The sequence below is a fragment of the Miscanthus floridulus genome, chromosome 19 (genome assembly GCF_019320115.1).
Source record: "Miscanthus floridulus cultivar M001 chromosome 19, ASM1932011v1, whole genome shotgun sequence".
Classification (NCBI taxonomy): domain Eukaryota; kingdom Viridiplantae; phylum Streptophyta; class Magnoliopsida; order Poales; family Poaceae; genus Miscanthus; species Miscanthus floridulus.
The window spans coordinates 51,036,645-51,047,645 of record NC_089598.1 but is presented as its reverse complement, the minus strand read 5'-3'; the positions used below and the strand labels follow the sequence as shown (position 1 = coordinate 51,047,645).

Genomic DNA, 11,001 nt, shown 5'->3' with positions numbered 1-11,001 from the left:
GCACCTGAATTTTAGCAAGTCTCTTTTATTTATCCTCCGTAGCTTGTTATTAGACTTGCAAGTGGCGCGGGCCACGCCGTTAGCCCATGTAATCCCGTTGGCCAGCCCGCATTCTCACAACGGGTTTATGTGGCTGATCGTGCCCAGGACGCCCAGGCCACTGCGCACCAAGGCCACCGCGCGCTGAGGAGTGCTACCCGTAAGGATACCAATAAGTTAAATATCAAAAAAAAAAAAAAATCAGCCATCGATGTTTGGATAGGCATCGTTTCCCACCAAATTGGATAAATATAAAATTAGTACTATTTCCTAGCGATTGCCCCTGATGTTGTTTGTCCTCGCCGCTCTCCTGCATCCACCGCAGTAGCAGTTGCTGGTGCCCCTTCCCCCGTGCAACGACAGAAGGAGCAGATGCAACACCATGACGACGCTGCTCGTGCCTCGCTCGCGGGCCGCTAATGCTCATGGCCGGGCTCGATTGGGAGGGGAGGCGTGAGATCGGTTGGAGAGGAGATCCGAGACAGAGAAGCCAATATCTTGGGAAGACTTAATTTCGTCGGACCATGGGAGATCGATCGTGGACTTTGTGCTACTAAAGGTTGGAAGGAAGACAGAGGTGGGGAATTTTCTCTGCTCACTCTCCCCAGCTCAGCTACTACACACTGTTGGGCAAAGAATCTGAGTATACTTTTTTTTTTTTGAAATTTCGTAACTGGAGTTGGAGCATCTCGGGCTTAAACAGGGGCTTAATCATTTACGGTGTAATCAGAGACCTTGTGCATAAGATGTTGCAGAAAGGTAAAACTTTCAATCATTTCCTCTCTCTCTTTTTTCATTCATTTTTTCTATTCAACTGTAATATTTAAAGTCGTTCTATTACCATATATAACAACAATGCAATAAAACTTCTATAGCAACCCGAGAGATATCATCGACTTCTTCCATTCAAAATTATAGTACATCGGCCCCGTTTGGTTTACCCAGAAAACGACACTATTCAGCTTGCTTTTTCAATCGAAATAATATTTTTCTCTCACAACAATTCAGCTAGAACAGTGTTTTCAGCCAATTTCAGTCCAGATTCAGCAAGCCGAACGAGTCCATTTTGATTTCTTTTAGATTCGTAGCTATTACTATACCCTTAGATATAATATATATCTAAATACATTACAAAAATAATACACATAAAAAAAGTCAAAATGGTCTTTTATTAAGAGCGGCCGCCTCTGGTCTCACAGGAAACACCGCTGCCGCTCCAAGGTCCTCGCCGTACCTCCACCTAGGGCCCCTCTTCTTCTTCTTCTTCCTCCCCGTTGCATCTGCAGAGGTAAGGAGGAGAGGGGACCCATATCTTTTTCCCATAGTTTTTATATCCAATTTATTTAGGGTTTAGTCTAAATAAATCTATCGATGATATCATATGATTTTTGGTTGCCACGATGAGATCAACATTGCAGGCGTCGATTTTATTGGCAGACGGTCAATTTGTAGCCTTTATTTGCAAGTGGAGTGCTCCTAGGCACTCCCAATGATGACAGTTTGTTCGCGTCATCAATCTTTATCGTCGATGATTGTGGAGAGGAAAATCAAGAATTGACGGTAACGAATCTGTATCCTATGTTGTACCAAATGATGCAACTATCGATATTCTTTCATCGATTTAAATATGTTTTAGACTGAGTCTGAAATGTTAGATCTTACGGCACGTTCAATGTTTTAAGTCGATCGTTGAATACAATATAAGGATTGTGCTCTGACTTCGGTGTTCAACGAGGTTGTGGTCGTCTAGAGCACAAGCATCAGAAAAAGTCATAAGGAAGATGATCGAAGAATCTAAATAGAATATGGTACCTTATTTATTTTAGATTTTTTTTATATGTAACCTGAGCATGTACTTTGTCGAGTTTTAATATAATTTTCTTTATCTTTAAATTTTTTTCTATAATTTGGAACGGATTCAAGGAGCGAGAGCCCTGGCATCTGTCAAACAACACGAACGCGAAATGCTGGCGAGTTCAGATCCGTGGCTCAGCACGCCACCAAGCTGTTCGGCTCAGAACCCAGAAGGCCCACCACGCCACGGCCCATACAGGACAGAGAGGACACCACTCGTTCGCCAGTGACTCGCACACACACTGGCAGCCCCACTCATCACCTTCCATCATCGTCTTCTCGTCGTCTTCAATCCATCCCCAATTCCTGCATTCCCCCATTTGCGCGTTCTTCCATCTCCCAGATTGATCTCCTTCCCCATTTGGCCTTCCTTTCCCGGTGGGAAAGCAGCTGTACCTAGGCAGCGAGCCACCCACCCCTCCTGCTCTCCGGCAAACGCGGAGAAAGTGGGCAGGCAAGGTGTCCGCGACGCCGGCACTTCGTCTTGCTCCGCTCCGTGCGGTTCACCTTCTCCCAGCAGCGAGGAGCGGCGCAGACCGAGAGGCCAAGAACCGGATATGAAGCCCGACGCGAGGCAAGATGCCGGCGGTGGCGTGGCAGCATTAGGCGTCTCCTGCTTTGACATCAAGTCCTTCGTCGCCTCCCTCGCGCTGCTCACGCTCGTCATGGCGCTCTGGCAGCTCCACCCTTACCAGCCGCTCCTCTCCGACCCCCGCCCGTCTTCCACCTGCCCCCTGCTCCCCCGCCTTCCCATCTCAGCTTCCTCCAGCGCCGCTGCCACCGTCGCCTCATTTCCTTCCGCCAACTCCAGTGCCAACGCTGCAAGCACCAAGACGGCCTCCTCGGCTGTTCCCGCCGTCACGACGACGAAGCCGGCTGCGTCCGTGCTGCCAGCCGCCCGACCGCGGGATCCCAACAAGCGGGACTTCCGTTCGTACGGCAGCGCGGCGGCTCTGTTCGTCCAGATGGGCGCGTACCGGGGCGGCCCGCGTACGTTCGCCGTCATTGGGCTAGCCTCCAAGCCGGCACACGTCTATGGCACCCCCTACTTCAAGTGCGAGTGGGTACCCAACCAGGTTCCATCGTCGCCGGCGCCGCCGCGTGCCGTTCGTACCAAGGCCTACAAGATGCTGCCGGACTGGGGCTACGGCCGCATCTACACCGTCGTCGTCGTTAATTGCACATTCCCCACCAACCCCAGCGCCGACAACAGCGGCGGGAAGCTCCTCATCCACGCATACTACTCGACCGCCTCCCGCCGGTACGAGCGCTTCGTTGCGCTCGAGGAGGCGCGGGGTTCCTACGACGAGTCCCGGTTCCGGCCGCCGTTCCCCTACGAGTACCTGTACTGCGGCTCTTCGCTCTACGGGAATCTCAGCGCAGCTCGCATGAGGGAGTGGCTAGCCTACCACGCGCATTTCTTTGGCCCCGCGTCGCACTTCGTGCTTCACGACGCCGGTGGTGTCAGCTCGGAGGTCAGGGCGGTGCTGGATCCGTGGGTCCGGGCGGGCCGGGTCACCGTCCAGGACATCCGGGCGCAGGCGGAGTACGACGGCTACTACTACAACCAGTTCTTGGTGGTGAACGATTGCCTCCACCGCTACCGGCACGCCGCGAATTGGACCTTCTTCTTCGATGTCGATGAGTACATCTACCTCCCGGACGGCCGGACGCTGCAGGAGGTGCTGGGGCAGCTGGAGCCCTACACGCAGTTCACCATTGAGCAGAACCCCATGTCCAGCAAACTCTGCGTGGAAGATCCAACCATGGAATACTCAAGGTGTGCTATCCTCACCTAATTGTCCTTTCCTAATGTTGATTGTTCCTTCAATTGTTTATGCAATCACTGTTTCTGTCGGAATCTTTCCTAGATTCACGCAATATATGATAGAGTACTAATCTTTGTTACAAGTAGTGTAGGAGTATTTCAGAAGAATGCAAGGCATCTCCAGTCATTGTCAATTTGTTACTTGCCGGAGCCACTTGCTTCAATTTGCTACTGAGATGAGTCAACATCTACTAGTTTTTGTTTATGCTTTAGGTTGATTGGGCAGCGCGACTATTTCGTTTCCCCATAAGGTTCCGGGCTGTTTTACCTGGCCCATTCAAAAGAATGTTTGTTACGTTCCTTTAATTGGTTTTATATGCATATGGCTAGTAGTGCTAGTTGATGAAAGCTGGACAGGAGTGAATCAGAAACTAGAGTTATGGCGGGAGACTTTGGAGTCCAAAGGTTTTAGACTTAGTAGAACTAAAACTGAGTATATGAGATGTGACTTCGGCACTACTACTTGGGAGGAGGAAGATGTTAGTTTGGAAGGTCAAGTAGTGCCTAGGAAGGATACCTTTCGATATTTAGGATCAATGCTACAGAGGGATTGGGATATTGATGAAGATGTTAGCCATAGAATCAAAGCAGGGTGAATGAAGTGGCGGCAAGCGTCTGGTGTCCTATGTGACAAAAGGGTACCACAGAAGCTAAAAGGCAAGTTTTATAGGACGGCGATTAGACCTGCTATGTTGTATGGTGCAGAATGTTGGCCTACGAAAAGACGACATATTCAACAGCTAAGTGTCGCGGAAATGCGTATGTTGCGTTGGATTTGCGGTCATACAAGAAGGGATCGAGTTCGGAACGATGATATACGTGAGAGATTAGGGGTAGCGCCAATTGAAGAAAAGCTTGTCCAACACCGGTTGAGATGGTTTGGACATGTGCAACGGAGATCTCCAGATGCATCGGTGCGTAGTGGAATCCTAAGTCAGGATAGTAACGTGAAGAGAGGCAGAGGAAGACCGAAGTTGACTTGGGTAGAGGCAATAAAAGGAGACTTGAAAGGATGGAATATATCCAAAGACTTAGCCTTAGATAGGAGTGCTTGGAAGACAGCTATTCACGTGCCTGAACCTTGATTGCTTCTGTTGGGTTTCAACTCTAGCCTACCCCAACTTGTTTGGGACTTAAAGGCTTTGTTGTTGTTGTTGTATATGCATATGGCTAGTAAAAGATTCCTCTCTAGCATTCGGCCATAGAATTAAATGGTTCATTTTATTCTTTTTAAGTACCCATATGTTCCAGCAATGGTATCAGGAATTTCTAGATACAAGTCAGACTAGCGGGTGATTGTAATCATTATTACAAAATACACCATTTTTTAGATTTTTCGTCTAGTTGGGATATTGTTTACTGAGCTGCAGAAAAATCTACAATTGTGGCAATTGATGAAATGTTGGAAACAATCACTGTATTCATCTCAAGGATCAAAAAAAGTAATTAAATGTCGTTTAATCGTGATTAAGCGCTAAACGCTGGCCTAGCGTTGCGTTTAGGGCCTGTGCAGCTAATTAAACGCTAGGCGCGCCTTGTCGCTGCGCCTACGCGCGAGGCGCCGTCTAAGCGAAGCGGAAGCGTCCAAAAGCGGCCCTAGACGGCGCTGGCGCACGGGCTTTTGCGCGCAAGCGAGCGGGGTTTTGTGCGCGGCGGGCGGGAAAGCGCCTCGGACGCGCGCGCGTTCGGGAAGAAAGAGCATGCGGGCAGAAAAAAAGAGCTCGCATGGGGAGAGCAAAAACGGAGCAAGCACACAGCAGCCGTCCAGTCGTCCAGACTCTCCAACTCACCTCTCTGTTTCCTCACCGTTTCCGCACGCTGCGACCACAAGCGGAGCGGAGGTGGCGCGCCATGGAGCAGAGAGCGGACAGGGATAGGGGCGCGGGAGCAGATGGGGATGGGAGCGGAAGCTGCTGCGCCTGCGTCCGAGACCTGAGAACCGGCGGCAGCTGGTGAGAAATGGCTGGCTGTTAGGGCACCGGTAGCACATATGATGCTTATATGGGCCGTGGGCTTTCCTAAGACAATGGGCTGAGTGGGCTTTATTGACATAACTCTTTATTTCTCATTTATATTTGTTCATATATGCAGCTGCATCTCCATATAAAAATAGATATTATGTTACTGAAACATAAACGTTTAATCATGTTTAATCACGATTAGGCGCGTTTAATCACGATTAGGCGCTAGTCAGTGGCCTAGCGCCTAGCATGTTTTTGAACCTTGATTCATCTATTTGTTGGAAACTTGGAATAGGTTCAGTCAATACCTCTCTTTGCTCTTTCTGGCTTTAGCACACAACTGACAAGTATATGAGACAGCACAAAGTAGCTAGCAACAAAACTTTCTACTATATTGATCCTATAGCTTCACACTACAAGCTTACACTTACGTTCACAACCAAGAACTACTAACTTGATTGTCACAACCAATCACTATATGGTTTCAAAGGCAACAAGGCGAGTTAGGTACACCTTGTTGCCTAGGTGACAAGGCGTAATTAGACCCCCAAGGCTAGCTGGGTCCACCTGGATGCCTAGGTAACGCCTTTGAAGCAGAGACATTGAAGAAACTTGGCTGAAAAACACTGTTCCGGCTGGTTTGTTGCGAGAGAAAAACACTGTTCGGCTGGTCTGATGAACAGTCCCGTGTGCCTGAAACCAGCAGGCTGGCTGAACGGCTTCAGACCAGCGAACACCACCAAGCCGTTCAGCCAGCCTGCTGGTTTCAGGCACACTACTATTAACTTGATCCTCACAACCAAGCACTGCCACTAACCCTTACACACCATACACAAGCTTCTTCATTTTCTATATCACATAGCTTCAACTTCGAATTTTACAGCCATAAGGGTGCTGCCCCCTTTTGTAGTCCTGTTATCCCGTTGATTGGCTTGGTACAGTAACCATGATGCTACAATAACTGACCGAAACAGCACACCTCACCATCTGCTGTACTACTTTTACAGGTCATGTTCAAGACAAACTTTGCTGCTAAATGCTAGCTAACTATTAGCTCATGCAACAAGCCAATTTTCTCTTGGACATGAACAATTCGTATTAAAAAATTGCTTCATAGTGTGTTCCCTTTGTGGTTACTATAAATTTTGATTTTGCAGCTCTTCTCTGTCCTCTGTTGAAGTCCTGTTTAAAACACAAATTGATTTTGGTCTTTTCGATGATGTGAAATTATTTGGTTTAGCATTGGGAGCAATGCTACTTCATGTCCTTAATGAGTTTGTTTCAGCACTTTATTTGTTTTCTCATAATAACTCAAGTTTGGTTTGTGTACTAGATATTGTATGAAATGCTCTTGCACATGTTTCAAAAATCTAATTATATGTGTAAAACGTGCTGTGTAAAATAGGCAATGGCAGAGCCACATAGTGGTCTGTGGGGATCTTGTACTTAGGTGCTAACGTTTCTGTGTCCAATTAGTTTTATTTTCGTTGATTCTAGTGCTTCTTATTTAATCTTTATAAATAGCTAGGGCTAGCAGGATTGTGTGTTGACTGGTTTCAGATCACAAGGTACTTACGTGTGAATATTTATAATTGGAGAAATATAATAATATCCCTTGAACACCTAGGTCACTATCTAGCTGAGTAACAGATAACAAGTCAAATTGAAGAGAATACCAATCTCCTTGCTAAGCTAGTATCACTGCAGTTGTTATTAGTTCGAGAAGCCCAGTTATTTATCCTTTACTTTTCATATCTTCCTTCGCGATTTCAAACTGTGTTGTTATTTGGGTCTGTTTGTGGTTCATGTGCTTTCAAGTATAGTTATCTAGAAGGTTGTTTGCCGATTCTGGAGTGGTTTTTGCCGTTACAGATCATAAAGGGATGCTCACAATTAACTTGTGCTCCCAAAAATAGAAATAAATGATTACTTTCAGAAAGCACCTCAAGCCAAACAAAGACTTAAGGTTGACAATTGATACAATGTAATACCAGTCCTTTTGCTACTTTGCGTTTGCATTTTATTGGCAGATCTTGAGTGTGTCGTAACCTTTGTGGTTGTGGCACAGAGCGCATATTGCCCTTTATTTGCTATACTTGAAACATTGTCGTGCTGACTGTTTATTACAAAGGTACCACTATTTTTTATGTTGATTCATTTGATGTCATGATTATTCAGGAAATGGGGTTTTGAGAAACTCGTCTTCCGTAATTCGATCACTGGAGTCAGGCGAGATCGCAAATATGCAATCAAAGCTCGGAACGCATACTCCACAGGTGTACACATGTCCCAAAATGTCATCGGTAGGACAACCCACAAGACAGAAAGCTTGATCCGATACTACCATTATCACAACTCGATCAACGTCATGGGGGAGCCCTGCAGAGAATTCGTGCCGAAACCCACTAATGGAAGCAAGGTAATGTCTGAGGGGATACTATATGTCTATGATGACAACATGAAGCGCATGGCAGGGGAGATCAAACACTTCGAGGAGGAGACACTTGGAACCATCCGTACATAGGATTGGTGCAAAAGCATCGCTGGTACATATACAGTTCTATTATTTAGGATACCTTGAATCCATGCCCATCCATTCCCCGTGACTCAACTTGTGCACTTCGAGCCGCCATTCCAACAAGCAGAAGAAAAGAATCCATCTCGGGTTGAATTAGTGTAAAGTTTCAGTTTACATTGGCATTCTCCTGTCTGTGGAGGGCAATGCCTGGATGCTGCGTTTCCCCTTGTCTCTTTGATGTTGTTTGTATCTCATTATAGATTTGTCTAGACTGACTGTTGGGCTTTATTAGATTTTTCTGAAGTCTTATAGGGCGCAGTGTAAAGTGTCTGAATATTTGACTTAACCTCACTCTGGAGTTTGGATCTGAATGAAACTTTGTTCCTGGACAAACTGCAGCGCCAGTTCCCATGGCTTTTGTAAGGCTTTGGCAGTGGAGCATGAGGTTTCTTACAAAACAATGGATCTTCTGTTATGTACACCTATCAGAATAGAGGACAACTCAGCTATGGTGAAGCAGGTTTTTTTTATCAATGGTGAAGCAGTTTTTAACATGTGCACTTTGTTAGATATTAATATTTCCATCTTTGCATTTCTCAATGGATGTGCTTGGGACTTCTTTATTAATATTTCCATCTTTGCATTTCTCTGCTCTAGCCGCTCGCCTCGGGCTATGATAGCAGCTGAAAATTGTGTAATCTTGCAATGTCCAGGGACAATGGCCTCGATAAAGGGCGTGCCTAGTGCTGAGAGCTCTTGCTCTGTGCGGGGTTTTGCCTGTGCAATGCGAGAAAACCGCGACTCGAACCTGGGACCATCCGATCACAGACGATAAGACTCTACCATTTGCATCAGGCCCGCCCTTCAGGACAATGGCCTTAATGACTAGGCAAAACAGGCCAGCATTCGAGAACCTGGTCATGTCACGAGAGCAACTCTCATTTGCTTGGAAGAAACAAAGATCCTAAACGAGATGGTCAGCCACAGACCCAACGCACAAATTCAGCAAAGGACATTCTTAAGTTTTAAATTATACTTTGTTTGACTTTTTTGACCTCAAGTTTAACTACTCGTTAAATTTAAGTCATTCTTGAAGAACTTTTTTGTTAATAAAGCAAGCCACAACAAAAGAAGTGATATTTTAGATAAATTTTTGAATAAGACGAATAGTCTTAGAGTAAAAAAAAAGTCAAACGAACTATAATTTAGAATGGATTTAGTATAAACCAAATATACTGTCACGGGTGAATGGAAATTCCTGGTCGTTGACTGGGGTTTATGGCGCACGATTAGACACCAACAAAAGGAGTTTCCTCACGGAACTATTGACCAGTAAACAATCAACGTCTCTCCCATGTATCACCGATTAGCTCAAGAGACGGAATGCACCAATTCGTTGCCCTTTGGACAACCATTGAAGAGGTCTCAACAAACCCATAACTGAAAGATGAAATATTGTGGCTATGGATGGCCGATGTCAGCTACAGCAAAGAGTGCATACTCAATCCAATTCAAAGGAAGCTATTCTAGATTGAATTTATCCCTTATCTGGAAGGCGAAAGCGGAACCACGCTGCAAGTTTTTCACATAGACATTAATGCACCAAAAAATCTTGATGGCAAACAATCTACAAAAGAGGAGCTGGCCAAACAATCCTATATTGCATGGCTTAGAAACATACAAGCACCTTTGTAAAGATCGCCCCTTCACCAAAGAGGTCCGGACAATCATCCTGCCCTGGTTTGATCTTCGGTTTCGTCGAAATCTAGATCTATTGGGCACTATCAATAAAGTGTGGAGAAAAGCAAGGTGCACAATCTAGAACAGGGAGCGAAGGAATTTGATGGCATTATAATTTATTTTTGGTGGAACATTTGGAAAGAGCACAATTAAATAATTTTTTTTCAAAATGCATCTTTACAACCTTTGTAGCTCGCTCTTCTGATTAAGGACATTGACCTTTCCAAACTGACCTGTCTTAAAAATGGCTTGTTCGGCTTCTTTTTTCAGCCGGAACAGTGTTTTTCTCTCACAACAATTCAGCCGGAACAGTGTTTTTCAGCCAGTTTTAGCCAAGTTTCAGACCAGCGAACGGGGCCAAAATGTTTCAACATAGGCGGTTTGTTCTCTTTGTTCTGTTCAAAGCGGACCATTTTCTGGTGTACGGGGCCCAATTTTCATCTAGCTTGGCTGATCCTCTTGCCACTTTTGATTTCATATTTTAATGCAAAAATAAAATCGGAATCTAGAGTGCCGGTTGGGAAAACGCAAAATGAAAAACTCGGGATACCGGAAATGAAATAATCCAGCTAGATACAGGTTGATAACAATTGGGAATGGGTAAATTAAATCGAGAAGATTGATAGACCATACGAATAATAATTGTTTGTAACATTTGTCTTGTGATCTTGGCACATATTTTACTTTCACTTGGTATATACGTATAGAAAATAAAATAGGGCACATTATTATTAAGTTGTTCTATAGAAAAAAAAGAAAATAAAAGCAAAGAACCGTAAAGGAAAAATAAAATAGAAAAGATAATAAATACACTAGAGGACCTTAACTACTTTGATTTCTCGGGCACACTTACCTTGTATGGATATACAAAGTATTTTTGGAGTTTTAGAAAAATGCCATGATATTGTGAAATACTTTGGTTTTAGAGTGCCAAGAAGTATTTGGGTGCAACAAACTTTATGCTTTTGAATATCATAGTATTGTTCAAACTGTAGTCTTTTTTTGGAGTTTTAAAAACTCCACTCTAGACCTCTTTTCTTTTAAACTACAGTTTTGCACAA

General features: G+C 45.0%; 1 protein-coding gene and 1 long non-coding RNA gene across 2 annotated transcripts; both read left to right on the top strand.

The window, feature by feature from the left end:
- The first annotated feature begins 347 nt into the window (after positions 1 to 347).
- Positions 348 to 1,481, top strand: LOC136526956 (uncharacterized). Its single transcript, XR_010776640.1, has 3 exons — positions 348 to 616; positions 719 to 798; positions 1,239 to 1,481. It is a non-coding gene; the product is annotated as an uncharacterized lncRNA (long non-coding RNA).
- Positions 1,482 to 2,109: 628 nt separating this feature from the next.
- On the top strand, positions 2,110 to 8,742 carry LOC136529244 (galactan beta-1,4-galactosyltransferase GALS1-like). Its single transcript, XM_066522333.1, has 2 exons — positions 2,110 to 3,673; positions 7,861 to 8,742. The coding sequence occupies exons 1-2, from the start codon at positions 2,451 to 2,453 to the stop codon at positions 8,204 to 8,206; spliced, it is 1,569 nt and encodes a 522-aa protein (XP_066378430.1). The 5' UTR covers positions 2,110 to 2,450; the 3' UTR covers positions 8,207 to 8,742.
- The last annotated feature ends 2,259 nt before the right edge of the window (positions 8,743 to 11,001 follow it).